General features: G+C 47.4%; 1 protein-coding gene across 2 annotated transcripts in view; it reads left to right on the forward strand.

The window, feature by feature from the left end:
- Positions 1-19,779, forward strand: part of MALT1 (MALT1 paracaspase) — a 214,028-nt gene that overhangs the window by 69,953 nt on the left and 124,296 nt on the right. For both annotated transcript variants that reach the window (XM_082252978.1, XM_082252979.1), the window contains exon 5: positions 12,232-12,398. In XM_082252978.1, coding sequence (XP_082109104.1) covers positions 12,232-12,398 — 167 coding nt within the window. The remainder of the gene's footprint in view (positions 1-12,231; positions 12,399-19,779) is intronic.

The raw sequence follows: 19,779 nt of genomic DNA on the forward strand, positions 1-19,779 counted from the left end.
TAACGTGAAAAGTGGAGCATGGCTGGGAGAGCTCCGGGACTGGGCCACGAACTCATCCAACACTTTGACCGGACACCAAAGATTCCCTGATGGGTAAAGCGGGATGGTAACGGGGCAGCCCACCTGCCTGGTCTTGGTGCACTGGAGCGTCAAAACATAATGATCCCCCCGCTTGACCAGATCTCGTTTGTGGAGACAAGAGCGCCCCTCTGCTGAGGAAGTAACCGTAAACTCCCCGGGCCTGAGAAAGCCGTAGAAGGCCAGGTACATGGCAGCTTTCACAACCGTATTAGTAAATGGCTCAAAAGGGGCCGAGTCCAGCAAGTTGGAGAGAGCCCGGAATTTCTCCCCATCAATCGGCAACCGCCTGACCGAGGTATGGCGATCCACCTTGCCAATACCCTTCAGGAGGCACTTTAGGGGATATGCCCTGAGAAAAGGTAAGGAGTTTGGCTGGTGCGTCAGGACATAGTGTTGGACACCCGCCAGATACAGCTTGACAGTACTGGCGGACAATTTGAGCTGGAGGTGGCAAAAGGCAGCAAAGGCGACCATAGTCTGTACCGAATGGTCGTCCAACCCGAATTCCCCTAAGAACCTTTGGAAGATTGACCAGGCCCGGTCATAGGCCTTCCTGGTGTTGGCTGACAGAGCCATGCGGGCCAGCTCCCGTCCATGCGCCACGATCCGGGCTAGTCCAGGACCAGTTCCTCGAACTCTGGGGTCCGCGTGGGGCATCTGTCGGCCGTCGGGTGAAGGGCGAAAAACACCTGCAATTTGGACCGGGAAAGCGCATCAGCGGCTGAGTTAGAGTGGCCCGGGATATGCTCACAGTACAGAAAAAACTGGTAAGTGGCAGCTATCAAGGTCAGCCTGCGAACCAGCCTCATGATGGTCAGGGATGATGACCGGCCCCTATTGACAATGTCACAGGCCGCCATGTTGTCACTAAAACATTTGACTGCCATCCCTGACCAGCACCTACCCCAGGTGACAGCAGCCGCCACAATAGGGTATAATTCAAACAAAGCTGAGGTTTCCTGGAAAGCTGGTAAGGCAAGTGATTCAGCCGGCCAACTAGCCCTGAACCATGAGTCCCCAAAGATGGCCGCGAACCCGGAATTGGCAGCCGCATCCGTCCAAAACACGGGGGACTGGGAGGAGATGGGCGGGATGAACATGGAGATGCCGTTCCAGCTTTCCAGGAACTCAACCCACATACCCAGGTCCGCCCTGGCAGGAGGATCCAAGTGGGAAATGACGCCCTCCGGAAGACCTGGCAACAGCCGCAGCAACCGGGAGATGAAGGACCTGCCCTGGGGGATGATGCGCATGGCAAAGTTCAATGACCCGATCAAGGACTGCAACTCTTTCCTCGAAAACGACCCTAGTTCCAAAAACCTGCCAACTACCTCACGAATGCGATTAAGTTTGTCCTCAGGGAGGCTAGACTGCATGGACACGGAATCCAGGGTAATCCCCAAGAAATCCAACCTGGTGACAGGACCGACCGTCTTGCCTGGCGACAGAGGGACCCCCAAGGTGGAAAACAAGGCCATGGTACTCCTCAAACTGACCGGCGTGCATTGACTTCGCTCGACCAATAGGAAATCGTCCAAGTAATGCAACACCGTGGGACACCTGGATATGTTCAGAAGGAGCCAGCAGAGTGCCTCTGCAAATGTATCGAAAATCCTCGGGCTGCTTTTGGACCCAAAAGTCAGCCTGATAGCAAAATAATATTTCTCCCTCCACTTAACACCGTGGACATGCCATAAGGAGGGGTGAATGGGCAGGAGCTTGAAGGCGTTGGCGATATCCGTCTTGCTAAGCCAAGCGGCCCTACCTGCCCCTAGAATGGCCTGGATGGCATTGTCCACGGTGGTATAGTGGAGAGAGAACTCGGCTGATGGAATAAGGGAATTAAGGCTAGGGTTGGCGGAAGAATGAGGAGCCGACATATCGATTATCAAACGTTTTTTATTAGTGTATTTGCTCGTAGAGATCCCGATGGGGTTGGTACGCCAGGAGGAGAAGGGGGGGGCCGGGAAGGGACCTAACATGAACCCCTCCTGCACTTCCTTCTCGAGCAAAAGGTCCACCGACTGCGGGTCCTCTCTGGCCGACAGCAAGTTGGGACATTCCAATGTCCCAGAAGGAAGAGACACCAGCCCCGTGTGGAACCCTCCCGAGAACCCCTGAACCAGATACTCCACCAGGTGAGGAGATGGATGAGCCTGCAGGTAAAATTCCAACACCTCAACCTTGACCCCGGCTAGTCATTGTTTAGGGTTGATCCTGGACGGGCACATGGATTTAGTGTGGGCCCTAAAACAGATGGAACAAACATGGAGCAGCCTGCAGGCGCTGAAGCTGCATGCACCCCCGTTAAAATTGTTACAAACCTGGGCCTTACCTAAGAAAACGATAGGACGACCCAGCTTATCCCTAAGGCCACGCTGTTCTGACCTGCCAGCTCCCCCCCCCCCCCCCCCGGAACCCCGGCCGGGGAGGATTCCGCCTCCACGGGACACAGGCTGGCAGAGTGTGAAGTGGAGGAGCATGTGGCACAGGAGGGAGGTGCCAAGCCTGCAAAGTGCCTGCAGAACAGCTCGGTGTCCAAAAGACTCCAATCGACCCGTACGTTAAATTGAGCCAAGGCCGCTGCCGCCTTGGCCGAGACTGACTTGTGAAAGTCAAAGAAGGTGAAACCTCCGTATTTGTGCCCTAGATCCACGATTTTATGCAGGTAAAGATCTAACTCCTCCCGCCGATGTGGGTATACGGAACACAATACGTCCCTGTAGATACCGAAGGCCAGGACAAACTCTGGGATCGTGAGTTTCTTATTGAGCCTGGGGTCCCTGGCCTTCATAACAACGGACAAATCCCCGTAATTAAAGATTTTATTCTCCACCATATCCTGGGAGGCGATAAGGAGAGCCACCAAGTTTACATCCTTCCCTTCCAAGATATCCTTGCGGAGAGCTGGGGGAACCATGTGGGCCGGGGTGATTATAGGAGAAACCGTAGAAGAGGGGAAAAGGGAAACTGGGGGCCTACCCTGATCACTGGCGGGAACTGGGGACAACACCGGCAAGGGAGGAGGAGGACCCCTCTGAGCTGGACTGGCGTCCTCCAGCTTAGTCAGCCTGTCTCCGATGGACTGCAGGGAAGACAGGATAGAGTCCAGGGTCCCTTGCATAGCTAACGTACAGCCCTGAGAGCTTGTGCCCAATCCCGGATCTTCTGGATGTTCCGTCATCAACCTAAAAAGTTCCGCCTTCCTTGCCGTGGCTGGGAACGGGATCCCCTTCTGGCGTAGCACCGCCGAAATTCTCGGAATAGTCCAAGACCCATATGAACCCAGCGAAGATGGAACCCGACGACCCCTGGGGGTACCAGATCTGGCGGGGGTGCTGGGCCTGGCTGGCGTGGAGGGGGATGAAGATCCTTCTTCCAGGATGGCTCCTTGAGGCCCGCTGTTGAAGAAAACAAAGAACAAAAATGCCCAAGTCCGATTAATACCGTAACGTGCTGGAAGAATCACTGGCTGGCTAGCTAAAGCCCAAAGGCGAAGAACTTAACTACCCCGTGACAGGTGAGGCCCTGCTAGATGCCAAGCGGCTGATGAGAGGCTCTACCTATGATTCTGGCCGAGGGGCATGAGCCACTGACGTGGTGGCGGGAACGTTGGCCTCTCGGTGACAGTACAGAATCAAAACGAGTGGCCGTGACAGGTGAGGCCCTAGCTATAAACCCATGAGAAGGGTGGAGCGAGGCGCTAGCTTTGATTTGGCCCGAGGGGCGGGGAATCTCCGACGAGATGGGGAGTTGCCCTCGCGGGACCGGCTATGAAGGGGGGGGCTATGGGGCCAGCACCTGAACCCTGACAGCCAGTATGAACTCGCCCTGCGGGGGAGGGGGGGGGGGACAACACGAGACAAGAACAACACAGTTGGAGTGCAACAACGACAGTGCTTACAAAGAGGACAACGACATGAAGTGCGGTATGCACAGTGGTGATGAAGCCGTGACGGTGCCCAGGCACCGATGCATCACCAGGTGGATCACAGAAGTGTGGAATGAGCCTGAAGAGCAACCGGCAGGGGCCTAACCACCGGGCGCAAGCCAGACCGAAGACTAAGTGAGTGGAGGAAAGGGAAGAAGTAGCCTAACGGTGTCTATGGGTGACGCCAGCGGCGTCTGTGAAGACTAGATAACCGGAACCGTGTGGTACACAAAGGAACCTGGACCTGACATAGTACCTGATGCCGGCATTGAAGGACATGATGAGAACCTGCAGGAGAAAAGGCAACGGGTCAAGGGGGGGTCACCCATACCCCCCACCAGAACATGACATGGAACCAGGAACAACACAACCCTGCAATGCTAATGAGGCCCCCCCCAACCCCCGAGCACCAACCCCCCCCCCCCCACGCAGGGTACCTGAGTGACAAAAGTGGGCACAGAAAATGCAGGAGGACGTGGGAAGAGGTACCGAAGCTGGCAGGAGGCAGTGAGTGCACAGAACATGAATACTTAAAAAGGGGGTAGCCGTGGCCAGACAGAGAGGCAGGCAGCGTGTGCGTGAGCCAGAAAGTGGAATAGCCGTGGCCTACATGGAGGCAGGCAGTGTGTGCAAAGAGCCTGTGTGGTTTAGCCGTGGCCTACAGGGAGGCAGGCAGTGTGTGCAAGAGAGTCTGCGTGGTTTAGCCGTGGCCTACAGGGAGGCAGGCAGTGTGTGCAAGAGAGCCTGTGAATTAGCCGTGGCCTACAGGAGGCAGGCAGTGTGTGCAGAAGACTTCCCCCCCCCCTTTTCCCCCCCATGCCCTACAGGTACCTGATCCCCTGCTGAACAGCGGGGAGAAGCAGCCACGCAGAGCTGGCAGCTGGACGAGCAGGCGGCGGCCGGAGGCAGAGGAGATGGGGCGGATGCCCGAGAAGGCTGACCACAGTACAGGCGGAGGAATAGCTGGGATGCCGCAGGACCAGCGGGGCTCGGTGCCAGCAGCGGTGACTCTAAGCTCACGTCCTGCCCGGAAGTCCGGTCCACGATACCGCGATATCCGGCCGACGTCAGGTGACCACCAAAACACACCTGACCAGCCGAATGACGTACAGCGCAGCAGCAGGCCGGCATAGCGGAGGGGCGGCGCTATATAGCCCGCTAGCTCCTCCCACAAATACCGGCCTGCGGCCGAACACTTATCTTTTCAATTAATAATTCTAAAATTAGTATCTATTAGTGATCGACCGATATCGATTTTTCGTTGCCTATACTGATATTTTGGCCAATGCATATCGGTATCGGCCAATATGCGCCGATATTTTGCAAATTTAAAATTTTGCAAAATAAACACAATTTTCTACACAAATCTGTTACTGAACATGTTAACCACGTGACCTCCGAGATCGTCATTGTATGCCGGACGGAGCGATATCACCTGAGTGTCACTTACGGCAAGTGTAAGAGATACCGATCTGCCAGCAGATCTGCTACTGTGGAATTGCTTATATCTTTAATTTGTACATATGTGAATGGCATATTCAATAACATTTGTAAACCGAATTATGCTATGTGACATCATTTTACCCTTACATGAGCAATATTTGGAATATCAGCAATATCGGCCAGTTCCAGGGCCGATACAGATATATCGGAAAAAGTCAATATTGGCCCTCGATATATCGGCCTTGCCGATAATCGATCGATCCCGAGTATGTATTTAAAATGAAACTTTGGTCAGAAAATTAAGTCCTGATAGATCACTTCATGCTGGTTTCCTTTGCAGTTATAGCTATGTAAAACATTAAAAATAAGTACATATACTGTTTAAAATCCAGTAATACACTGTCTCACTCTGCTCTGCACATGTTCAGTTGCTCTCTATTTTTAGGCACTGTACTGAACACGTAAAGGCCGATCTGCTGATAGCCTAAAAATGTACTGCTGCTCAGGGGCTCTGGGCTTCAGCAAAATGGCAGCCTCCAGCAAGAAGAAACAGGAGCAATGCTGGAGGCAATTTACAGCACATTTTAATTGTGGTGGCATAATTATTAATGTGGAATGTATCTTCCTTGCTAAAAAAACATTCTGTTTTATTAAGTTGTTATGGATAAAGTTACGCTTTCAAAAATAATAAGACCCCGTTCACACAGGGGCGACCCGACTTGCTGGGGCGACCTGTGAAGTCACGGTGCACAGTGTGCACCGCGACCTCGGCGCGACATGCACGGACTTCATATAATTTAAGTCAATGCAGGTCGCTCCAGGTCGCCCCCAAAGTAGTACAGGACCCTTTTTCTAAGTCGGAGCGACTTGTGTCGCTCCTATTAGAAGGGGTCCTGTAACGGTCAATAGCAGGCGACCCACCGTGACTTGTCAGGCGACCAAGTCGCCTGACAAGTCGCGCTAGTGTGAATGGGGTCTAAAAGTAATAACAAGAAAAACAGTAAATTTCTGATATTATCACCACAATAATTCTACTCAAATAATAAGTACATTTATTATGTTTAGAATATCACCAATTTAGTGTTTCTGTTATTATTATTTTTATGATTATTATTATCAATCCAGTATTCTTCGTATTGTTTTACTATGTTTTAAATACATGCAGAATAATTTTAGAATTGTATTAAAAAATTTAAAGGATTAGCTTCTATGCCATTACTTTAACCGCTTGCCGCCCGCCCGCCGTCATATGACGGCGGAGCGGAGCCACCATTATCCTGGGCCGCCATCATATGACGGCGGCACTTTAAGCAGGGCAGGCGCGCGATCGCGTGCGCGCCGCCCTGCACTGCCGGTGTCGGGGTGTCCCCGGGACACCCCCCGTCACCGGCAGGGGGGAAACAGCCAATGGGCGTGGCTGTTTCCCACGTGATTGGCTGTGTTCCAATGACACAGCCGATCACAATGAAGGCGCCCACAAGATGACCACGCATGCGCGATCGGGAGCGCGCAGCGCGGTCATGTCGGTGGCACTGTGTTCCGTAGGAACACAGCTGTCACCGGCGGTAGTAAACAGTCACTGACAGTGACTGTTTACTATGTGAATCCATTCACAGCCGATCACAAAATGTAAACAAAGAGCAGTAACTCAGTGTTACTAGCTCTTCTCTCCTCATACAGTTTCCAGTGTGAGGGGAGAAGAGCTAGAAATAGTGAGTTACTGCTCTGTACACCTGTCACAAAGTAAAAGCACAGAAATAAAGGTCCCCCCACACAGTCCTCAGCCCCCCCCCAATGTCACCTGTCACCCAACAGTCACCTCATCAGTGCCCAGAAATTGACACCCATAACGTTCACATGTGAGCGCAGCGATCGCGGGCAGAATCACAGCGATTCTGCCCGCGATCCGGAAATCATTGCAAATCGCGGGACGCCTGTGCGTTGCCCGTGATTTGCAATAGCACCCCAAACGCTGTGCGATGTTGCCGCCATTTCCGCCTGCCGAATCGCGGTAACATCGCGCAAACAATGCATGACGCCCAAAAAAGGTACAAGAGCTTCTTTGGGGCGTCATGCGTTGTTTGCACGATGTTACCGCGATTCGGCAGGCGGAAATCGCAGCAACATCGCACAGCATTTGGGGTGCTATTGCAAATCACGGGCAACGCACAGGCGTCCCGCGATTTGCAATGATTTCCGGATCGCGGGCAGAATCGCAGTGATTCTGCCTGCGATCGCTACGCTCACATATGAACGTAGCCTAAAGTTCACCAGTCACCGGAGACTGCCATCAGTACCGCCGTGCACCATCGCCCGTCACCTGTTACCCATCAGTGACCATCGCCCGTCACCTGTCACCCAATCAATCACCGTCACCTGTCACCCCATCAGTCATCGTCACCTGTCACCCCATCAGTCGTCGTCATCTGTCACCCTATCAATCATCATCACATGTCACCCCGTCAGTGATTGTCATCTGTCACCCCATCAATCATCGTCACTTGTCACCTCATCAATCATCGTCACCTGTCACCTCATCAATCATAATCACCTGTCACCTCATCAGTCATCGTCACCTGTCACCCCATCAGTCATCGTCACCTGTCACCCCATCAGTCATCGTCACCTGTCACCCCATCAGTTATCGTCACCTGTTTGCCATATACATGCAATCACTTACTGACCGCCTAACGACTATATGCGTCGGCCATTAAAAGCTAAATACTGGGGTTATGGCAGCAGATAGCAGCCATAACCCCGGTATTTTTTGAAACGGCCGGCGGTCGGCTTTCAGATAAGGGTGGTCCCAGTGGCGGATTCGCCGTGTAATTACCCTTACGGTGCAGGGGAAGAGGTGCCCCCCCCCGCTCCTGCCGCGTCCCAGACGTTTTCCCAGCTTACCGGACCCGCCGGCAGCGGGGAAAACTATCCGGTCCCGGATCCTCAGAGACAGGAAGTCTATGGTCTTGGAGGACCGGAGCTACGTCAAAAGACTTTGCCTAGCAACCGGTTTAAAGGGCCGCTTTTTTTTTTTTCTTTTTTTTTTTTTCCTCTTTCAACAATTTTTTTTTTTTTTTTTTTCTTTTTTAGTGTAGTTGTGAGGTGTGAGGACTTTTGACCCCAGATCTCACAATAAAGAGGACCTGTCATGCCTATTTCTATTACAAGGGATGTTTACATTCCTTGTAATAGGAATAACAATGATCAAAACATTTTTTTTTTAAACTGTGTAAAAATAAAAAAATAATAAATAAAATAAATAGGAAAAAAAAAAAAATTAAAGCGCCCTGTCCCCGTTAGCTCGCGCGCAGAAGCAAACACATACGCAAGTCCCGCCCACATATGTAAACGGTGTTCAAACCATACATGTGAGGTATCGCCGCGATCGTTAGAGCGAGAGCAATAATTTGAGCCCTAGACCTCCTCTGTAACTCTAAACTGGTAACCTGTAGACATTTTTAAATTGTCGCCTATGGGGATTTTTAACCACTTAAGCCCCGGAAGATTTTTAAGTACCAATGTTTGGCGCCATTCTGTGAGCATGCGCAATTTTGAAGCATGACATGTTGGGTATCTAATTACTCGGCGTAACATTATCTTTCATATTATGGAAAAAAATTGGGCTAAATTTACTGTTTTCTTATTTTTTAGTTCAAAAAAGTGAATTTTTTAAAAAAAATCGCATTTGGAAGACTGCTGCGCAAATATGGTGTGATAAAAAATATTGCAACAATCTCCATTTTATTCTCTAGGGTCTCTGCTAAAAAAAAATATATAATGTTTGGGGGTTCCAAGTAGTTTTCTAGCAAAAAAAATGATTTTAGCTTGTAAACACCAAGTGTCAAAAATAGGCCCAGTCTTAAAGTGGATAAATGGACAACTTTGTGTAAAGCGCTACTTGGGTGTTAGGCCTATGTATGTGGCCAGGCTGTGAAAAAGTGTTACACATGTGGTATCGCCATACTCAGGAGGAATAGCAGAATGTATTTTGGGGTGCAATTTTTGCTATGTACATGCTATGTGTTAGAAATATTGCATAAATGGACAGCTTTGTATAAAAAACATGTGTTTTCATTTTCTTTCCACATTTTCCAAAAACTTGTGGAAAAAAATGACATATTCAAAAGACTCATTATGCCTCAAAAATTATACGTTGGGCTGTTTGCTTTGCAAAATGGAGTCATTTTATGGGGGTTTCCATTGTCCTGGTGCTCCAGGGCCTTCAAAAGTGCGATAGGTTGTCAGGAAATTATATGTGTAATTTATGCTCCTAGAATGCCGGACGGTGCTACTTGGATGTTAGGCCTCTGTGTGTGGCCAGGCTGTGAAAAAGTCTCACACATGTGGTATCGCCATACTCAGGAGGAGTAGTAGAATGTGTTTTGGGGTGTAGTTGCAAGTATACATGTGCTGTGTGAGAGAAATAACCTGTTAATACGGCAATTTGTAAAAAAAAAAAAAGATAAATCTTCATTTTGCAAAGCATTGTGGGAAAAAATTACAACTTCAAAAAACTCACCATGCCCCTTATTAAATACCTTGGAATGTCTACTTTCCAAAAAGGGGTCATTTGGGGGATATTTGTACTTTCCTAACTTTTTAGTGTCTCAAGAAATGAGATAGGCCTTCAGTACATCAGGTGTGATCAAGTGTGATCAATTTTCAATGATTCGCACCATAGCTTGTGGACTCTATAACTTTCACAAAGATCAAATAATATACACTTACTTGGGTTATTTTTGCCAAAGATAAGTAGCAGTATAAATTTTGGCCAAAATTTGTGAAGAAAAATGACTAATTTGCAAAATTTTATGACAGAAACAAAGAAAAATGTGTTTTTTCACGATGTTTTCAGTCTTTTTTTATTTATAGCACAAAAAATAAAAAACCCAGTATTGATCAAATACCATCAAAAGAAAGCTCTATTTGTGTGAAAAAAAGGACACAATTTTTGTATGGGTACAGTGTTGCATGACTGAGTAATTCTCAGTCAAAGTGTGAGAGCGCTGAAAGCTGAAAATCGGTCTGGGCAGGAAGCGGGTGAAAGTGCACTGTAGGCAAGTGGTTAATGGGTATAATATGGTTACAATTTTTATCTTTTATGTCATATTTCAGGCCCAATAAAGGGCGTCGAGTACAGCATCCAAAATGTGTTATTTTTAATACAATCTGTGTTTAGAAAAAAAAATCTATCTTTAGAAGTAATTTTTACAGTGTGACACTTTAATGCTAGATGTCTCTATTTTATATATTTTTTTGCCATATTTCAGCTTTAATAGAGGAAGATGAGCATGTTTTTTTTTTGTTTGTTTTTTTTGACAAGCAACATGCTAACAGGTATAGAGAGTATAGAGATAGCCCCATCAGTCTATTTCTGCTCCTTTGCTGTCACAGTTTGGCGCAGCCTTTCTCAAACTTTTTATCACAGAGGAACCCTTGAAAAAAAACATATATTTTTTTTTTTCTTCTCTTTCCTTTCTTACTGTGGCCCTAATGGTAGACCTTTTGCCTACTATAGGGAAAACAAAAAAGAAAAAGAAAGTTGCATGCCAGTGAGGGTTTTCTTTTTTTTTTTTTTCTTCTTCGCGTATGTGATGATGCCAAACCCTAATTATTGACATGTTGACATGAATAATTAATGACTTTTTGTATTACCTGTACCTGGCTGTAATCAATAAACTTTATAAATATAAAAAAGAAAAAAAAATGTAGGTCTTGAGGAACCCTTGCTAAAACCAATTCATAGTTACATAGTAGGTGAGGTTGAATAAAGACAATAGTCCATCCAGTTCAACCTGTGTAGGCGTGCGTGGCTGTAATCATCTCACATAGCCCTCAATGTACTGATCCTTGAGATGTAAGTCTAAGAGTCTTTTGAAAGCCACCATACTTCCCGCAGAAACCACCTCTTGTGGTAGAGAATTCCACAATCTTGTAGCCCTAACAGTAAAGAACCCCCCACGTTGCCTGAGGTTAAAACGCTTCTCCTCTAATCGCATTGTATGCCCTCGAGTCCTCATGCAATCCCTTCGACTGAATAGCTGTTTTTCTATGCCGAGATCCCCATTGAGATATTTATAAATTGCTATCATGTCCCCCCTCAGGCGTCTCTTCTCCAGGGAGAATAAATCAAGCGATTGCAGACGCTCTTCATAATTAAGGTCCTCCAACCCCCTAATTAGTTTAGTTGCCCTTCTCTGGACTGTCTCCAGCTCCAACACATCCCTCCTGAGGACCGGCGACCAGAACTGGACAGAATACTCCAGATGCGGTCGGACCAGAGTTTTAAAAAAGTGGAAGGATTATAGTCTTATCTCTGGAATACATCCCTTTCTTTATGCATGCTAATAATCTGCTGGCTTTGGCAGCTGCCGCTTGCTGTTCAGTGAAACAAATGACCCCTATAATACAGTAGTGGTCAGAACGCCACTTTTAGAGACAGCAGAAAAGATTACTGGTGCTCTGCCAAGTGGTGTTGACCCTGGAGCTATGCAGATATCACCAAATGGGAGGTCAATCAGCCACAGCTCAAGGAATCCCTAGCAAGTTCGGAAAAAACCCTGATTGAGCTTGGCTGGGTTGGAGGCATGGATTTGAATTAGCTGTGTTGTTTAACTGCAATAGCAAAAAGTCAGGTGGCTGTAATGTATGGAAGGCTTAGGACTGGATGAGAAGAAATACAGGTAAAAAACGCCTCACTGTATGTATTTCAATTGTGTAGTTAGTTGTTTGTTCAGCTTTAAAAATCACTCATAATTTTATTTTATTTTTTGTAGGAATATTTGATGACAAACTACAAATCTGCAATCAGCCGCAGCCCCAAAAAATTCTTGTGGGGAGCAGACTGCTTTTAGAGTGTGGTGCAGTGGGAAAACCGCTGCCCCGTTACCAGTGGTTCCGAAATGGTGTCGCCATGATAGGTGCCACAAGTAGCGCTTTTGTGGTAAGCAGAAAAATAAATGTTTTTTTAACAGTGAAAACGCTACACTACAATTACCCCATGTGTGATTTATCATTAGATAACAGCTTTATGTGTAAATAAATAAAGACATAAGAGCAATGAGTTCAAAAGTTACAAAAGTTGAAGGAAAAAAATCAATATATTTAGTGTCGTGTTAGCTTTAAACAAAGAGTTTTAAGTAGTGATGCACCGAAATGAAACTTCTGGACCAAAACTGAAAATTAAGGATGCACTAATTTTGGCACCTTTTCAGCCAATAGGCCGCTTTTACACTGAGCAGTTTTTGAAGCGCTTTTGCGTTAAAAAAAGTGCAAGAAAAGCTCAGAAAAATGCATCCCTTTAAATTCTATGTATGTCTTCACACTGGTCCGTTGCGCTTCCATTGCGGTGTTAAAAATCCTGTTTGCCGCATTTTTGGTGTATATTCAGTCAGTTAAAAAAAATGCACCAAAAACGCACCTCCCTATTGAAATGCATTGGAAATGCAGCAAAAATGCATAAAAAATGCACCAGCGTATTTTTTTATATCTTTTCATGTGACAACACTGAAGAAATTACACTTTGCTACAATGTAAAGAAGTGAGTGTACAGCTTATATAACAGTGTAAATTTTCTGTCCCCCTCAAAATAACTCAACACACAGCTATTAATTTCCAAACCGCTGGCAACAAAAGTAAGTACACCCCTAAGTGAAAATGTCCAAATTGGGACCAAAGTATGAATATTTTGTGTGGCCACTATTATTTTCCAGCACTGCCTTAACCCTCTTGGGCATGGAATTCACCAGAGCTTCACAGGTTGCCACTAAAGTTCTTTTCCACTCCTCCATTAAGACATCATGGAGCTGGTGAATGTTAGAGACCTTAGGGTTTAGGTCTGGAGACATGCTTGCCCAGTTCATCACCATTACCCTCAGCTTCTTTAGAAAGGCAGTGGTCAACTTGGAGGGGTGTTTGGGGTCGTTATGATGTTGAAATTCTGCCCTGCAGCCCAGTATCCGAAAAGAGGGAATCATGCTCTGCTTCAGTATGTCACAGTACATGTTGGCATTCATGGTTCCTTCAATGAACTGTAGCTCCCTAGTGCCGGCAGCACTCATGCAGCCCCAGACCATGACACTCCCACCACCATGCTTGACTGTAGGCAAGACACACTTGTCTTTGTACTCCTCACTTGGTTGCTGCCACACAGGCTTGACATCTGAACCAAATAAGTTTATCTTGGTCTCAGACCACAGGACATGGTTCCAGTAATCCATGTCCTTAGTCTGCTTGTCTTCAGCAAACAATTTGCAGGCTTTGTTGTGCCGCATCTTTAGAAGAGGCGTCCTTCTGGGACAACAGCCATGCAGACCAATTTGATGCAGTGTGCAGCGTATGGTCTTAGCACTGACAGGCTGACCCCCCACCCTTTCAATTTCTGCAGCAATGCTGACAGCATTCTTACGTCCAATTCCCAAAGACAACCTCTGGATATGACGCTGAGCACATGCAGTCAACTTCTTTGGTCGACCATGGCGAGGCCTGCTCTGAGTGGAACCTGTCCTGTTAAACCGCTGTATGGTCTTGGCCACCGTGCTGCAGCTCAGTTTCAGGGTCTTGGCAATCTTCTTATAGCCTAGGCCATCTTTATGTAGAGCAACAATTCTTTTTTTCAGATCCTCAGGGAGTTCTTTGCCATGAGGTGCAATGTTCAACTTCCAGTGACCAGTATGAGAGAGTGAGAGTGATAACACCACATTTAACACACCTGCTCCCCATTCATACCTGAGACCTTGTAATACTAACGAGTCACATGACATTGGGGAGGGAAAATGGCTAATTGGGCCCAATTTGGACATCTTCACTTAGGGGTGTACTCACTTTTGTCACCAGTGGTTTAGACATTAATGGCTGTGTTGAGTTATTTTGAGGGGACAGCAAATTTACACTGTTATACAAGCTGTACACTCACTACTTTACATTGTAGCAAAGTGTCATTTCTTCAGTGTTGTCACATGAAAAGATATAATAAAATATTTACAAAAAAATGTGAGGGGTGTACTCACTTTGTGAGATACTGTATGCTCTGTATTGAGTTTTGATTTAAAAGTGTGAAACTGCTGTCTGTTCTATAATCAGAAGGAATAGTTGAAGATTATTTTAGGATAAAGTCTGAAGTTCTTCATTCAATTTCCACAGCTCCCCCCCCCTGATCACCACTTCCTTGTTCAGTTAAATCTGCACTCTGTGCAAAATCTGTTATCCTAATTTTTAGATGTTTCACTTTGTCTCAAAGGGTTAGTCCAGGCAGAATGCATACCCATGGTAAGAATGCAAGAATCCTATAATGCAGACCTAAAACTTTTACGATCTACGTCCTTAACAGTCCCAAGGTGGAAGTGTTTGCCGGTCAGGCCTTGCAATTACAAGATGGGGGGGGGGGGGGGGGGGTTGGGAGCGACACCATAAGTTGCCTGGTGTCACTTGTAAATGGGCTGTCATTTCCAATGCTGATTGCAGGACAACCATAGCATGGACAGGGGTCCATGCATTTATCAAGGTACATGTGTTGTGTTGCTTCTCGGCCTTTTGGCTAAGATCAAGTGTAGTATCTGTTCTTATCAGTGTTGGAATGGAACCTGAAGGTTAGTATCGGTGGTGGCCAAAGTTAACAGGGGCGCTCTGGGCGTAACTGGAGGACCGGAGTAGGCCAAACCAGAGAAAGCCGAATGGTTCCAATGCCTTCCTGATTTGAATGGGTCCGCCCCTACCAGTTTGAAGGGAGCAAGAAAGCTGGGGAAAGACGGTTAGTATTGCTCCTGGATGTAATTGGTGAGGAATTGGGATGGCGGTGGGAGGGCCTTTCCTCCTGGGTTGAATCTGGCCTTGCAAAAGGCTTGTCCCCAGTTGAAGGCAGGCTCTCTCTAAGCTGTCCACGTTCCAAACCTCCTGGTAGGTAAGGGCTACACTCGGTCTGGCCATTGGGCCGGGGTAGAAAAAGCCCGTAGTGTATGTGCCCCTGGGGTGGCAGCCCAGGGGTGCCTTAATTCTCACTTGTGAGGGGCAGCTCGCCTTGAGTTTTTTGGCACCATGGTCACTGCACCTACGCACACTTTTTTAAGCACCTGCCTCTTGGGCAAGGCCTTTTGGCTTCGACCAGAGGAATTCCTATTCCGGCCGGAAGGCCTGCCCTTGCATTTTCACAAGGGCACTAATTCACCTCTCCACTTCCCCTTCCCCACCTTTTTGTTTGTGTGTGTTTTTTCTTTGTAGTTTGTCACTTTCTATCACCTTTTTTTTCACTGCACGACTTGTAGGGTGTGGGTCCTCGGGCCCTGTCTTGAGTCTTGGGAGGGGGTGGATATGGCCTTTTGGCTTAGTCCGCCCTCTCTCATGGGGTCTCCCTTCGGGGGAGCCCCACTTAGTACTCGGTGGGGGCTGTTTCGGCAGTCCCCCTGAAGAACGGGGTCAGTCTGGTTTCGGCCAGACAGACCATGAGTACCTTAAATCCCTGTCAGGAGTCTTGCGCCCCGGGGGATCGAGGTTCGGGTCCTACCTCTTCGGAGGGAAGACCATTTGTGTTTGCACACCCTGTGCACTTTTTGTGTTCCTCACGTTTGTGTGTGTGCACTTTTTTATGCACCGGGTGAAGTCTTTTGAGTGTGTTTCACACGCTACGGGCTTTAAAAAAAACAAGCATGTGTTGTGTTGCTGTTTAATGTTCACAGAGTGTAATTTTAGGGTGAACCTACACTTTAAACTTGCCAGATACTTTCACCAGCTGGAGCAATATCTTAGAAAAATTCAATTTAGAAATATGGGTATAGCGCATAGCAGGTTCCACTTTTCAACAGATCTTTCCTTTCTGTTGTTCCTGCTGTAGACACTTTAAACTGCAAAAAAAAGGATTTTTCATGTTTGATATCACTGCAGCTTGAGGTGCCTGTACACAGTAGCCATATGGATCTAGATCAGTGGTCTGCGAACTGCTGCCGGGGGGGGGGGCTCGATTCACCCCCCTTGCTTGCTTTTATCCAGCCCTTGGGGCATTATTCTCCCCACTGTCAGCAACAGTGGGGAATGGTTCTTGCCACATACAATGGTGCACTAATCCTCTAACCAACTATGGCAAACTATTCCTCCCATTGATACCAACAATGAGACACTATTACTTTCACTGATACCATCGATGGGGCACTATTCCTCCAACTGACACCAATAATGGGGCATTATTCTTCCCACTGATACCAATAATGGGACACTATTCCTCCCATAGACACCAATGATGGGGCACTATTCCTCCCATTGACACCAACAATGGGACACTATTAACCACTTAAGCCCTGGAGGATTTGGCTGCTTAAAGACCAGGGGTTTGTTTGCGATTTTTTACTGCGTGACTTTAACGGACAATTGCGCGGTCGTCCGACGCTGTACCTAAACGAATTTGACGTCCTTTTTTTTTCCCACAAACAGAGCTTTCTTTTGGTGGTATTTGATCACCAGTGCGATTTTTACTTTTTGCGCTATAAACAAAAAAAGAGCGTAAATTTTGCAAAAAAAAAACAATATTTTTCACATTTTTTTATATGAAATGCCCCCCCAAAAAAATGTAAAAATCAAAATTTTTTAACATTTTTGGCCAATTTGTTTTCTGCTACCTATGTTTGGTAAAAAAAAAAAAAAAAAAATCGCAAAAAGCATATTTTGATTGGTTTGCGCAAAAGTTATTGCGTTTACTAACTAAGGGAAAGATTTCTGTCATTTTTGGTGTTTTTTTTTTAACGCGTAATGGCGGCGATCTGCGATTTTTTTTGCGGTACTGCGACATTGCGGCGGACAGATCGGACCCTTGACTGACATTTTTGACACTTTTGGGGTTACCAGTGACATTACTGCAGTAATCAGTGCTATACATATGCACTGTTACTGTAAAAATGATACTGGCAGGGAAGGGGTTAACTTTACTGGGGAGGGAGGGGTTAAGTGTGTCCCTAGGGGCGTGCTTTCTACTGTGATTGGCTGTGGCTACTAGTGTAGGAACAGTGATCAACGGTCCTACATAGTAGAACCGTCTGAACACTGTTTCTACACAGGGCAGAATGACAGGCGGCTTGTTTACATCAGCCGCCTGACTTTCTCCCTCTGTACCGATGATCGGCGAGTGACACACGCACTAACTTCCCTGTGAACGAGCCGCGGCGGGCGCGCGCCCGCCCGCTATTGGCTCACAAGGAAGTGACAGGCAAGTGACGTACCGATACGTCACTCTGCCTGGCCGGGGCTGACCGCCGCAGTATATAGTCGTGCAGCGGTCGGCAACCGGTTAAACCCCCTAATACCAGTGATGGGGCATTGTTTAATCCCACTGATGTCAGGACATTTTCTTCTCCCACTAGCCACAGTCCGGCCCAGGGGCAGACTGGCAACTTTTGGCCCAGGGGGCAAGTACAAACTAGAGGCCCATGGTGCAGCGACTTGGCCCCCCTCCCACTCTCCTTCTTCCCATCCTCCTCCTAAACCCCATTCCAAGCTGAAGCCCATCTCCAATTACTCTTTAAACACCGGCTGAATCCGGGTTCCCGACCTGGCTAGCAGGGGGCAGTTGGGGGGAGCTGGGACAGCTCAGTGGGGCTGGCCGGAAGAGAAGTCTCCAGCGGGGCATGGAACCGGCCTCTGCTCAGACACAGTTTACACCATCCATGCTGGGGGGAGGGGGGGCTGCGCTCTGTCCTTGCCTTCAATTTGCACTTAGTAGGTCAAGTGGCAGGGAGTTTTTTACTTCTCATCACCAGATCTGTGGCAGAAGCAATGCAGCCTTTTTACGGGGCATCAGAGCGGCCCAGGGGGCAATTTCCACCCTACCCCCTGGCCCAGTCCTCCCCTGGTCCGGCCCCCCTAAAGATTGAAGGACAGTAAACTGGTCCTTTATTTAGAAAGTTTAGAGACCTCTGATCTAGGTCATCCATTCTTCACTATAGAGATCCTACAAACATTTACTTGTTATTTATTTCTAATGCTTTACTAGCAATAGTCCAGGATCCCGACCCTCAGGCACCCGAGCACAAATAAGGCATCTGGTCATGTCTCTCCACTCCTTGTTCCTTCACTGTTGTATTGACTTGTATGCTTGCCAAAACGAGCTAGCAGGAACTGATATAGTGACCGAAATTTACAGAGAGGTCATTAACATTGAGAAAATCACACAAGTCTGGCCACATAACTCAGCTCTGGATAGACGTTACATATTTGCTGACATAAGTCTTAACATCTTTAAATATGAACTAAGTGCATAGTCCACAAGATGCCCACCATTATCTTTATTGGCCAGAATAAACCCTCTCTGATTTAGTTTTATTTTGTTATTGAGGCCTGGCTTCCTTGCTAAGCATCACCAAAGTGTGTCTGCTCTAAGGCAGCTCATTGACTAAACAATTCAAGTCCCTGTCTGCCAGGGAAATATAGATAGTTTCCAGCTGCACATAATAATGGCCTTGTACTGTACTGACAAGGCAGCAACCACCCTCTCTGAAGGCCAACATACTAATCCTATTCAAGAGTGCTTACACCCATAAAAGGTGAATGCCAACATCCCTACATAGGCTAGAACAACAAATATTTCTGGATGAGACTTTTCACTCATTCAATATGTCCACACATACACAATAAAAAATCATATTTATTACCAAAACTATAAAATTGCTGGCACATGTAAAGATTTAACCACTTGCCGAGTGCCGCACGACTATTTACGTCGGCAGTCAGCCCCTCACAGGCAAAGCGACGTAGGACTACTTCGCTAGCCTGTAAGGGTTTTGGGAGCGAGCGCGCGCCGCCGGATGCGCGCTCCCGCTCGGTCACGGACCCCCCCCCCGCGTGTGTGCCCGACAGACCCGATGTCCACCGAGCACTCGTGATCGTCCGTGACAGCGGGCAAAAGGCAGGCGGCTATTCTAAACAAAGCCGCCTGTCATTCTCCCCTGTGTAAGAATGGTGATCAAACGGTTCTACTATGTAGGACCGTTGATCTCTGTTCTTACACATCAAGCCACAGCCAATCACAGTTAGAAACACGCCCCTAGGGACACACTTAACCCCTCCCTCTCAAAAAAAGTTAACCCCTTCACTGCCAGTGTCATTTTTACAGTAACAGTGCAAATGTATAGCACTGATTACTGTAGTAATGTCACTGGTAACCCCAAAAGTGTCAAAAATGTCAGTCAAGGGTCCGATCTGTCCGCCCCAATGTCGCAGTCCCGCAAAAAAAAAAAAATCGCAGATCGCCGCCATTACGCGTTAAAAAAAAAAAATGACAAAAATCTTTCCCTTTGTTAGTAAACGCAATAACTTTTGCGCAAACCAATCAAAATACGCTTTTTGCA

The sequence above is a fragment of the Pelophylax lessonae genome (genome assembly GCF_965119305.1).
Source record: "Pelophylax lessonae genome assembly, chromosome: 1".
NCBI lineage: Eukaryota > Metazoa > Chordata > Amphibia > Anura > Ranidae > Pelophylax > Pelophylax lessonae.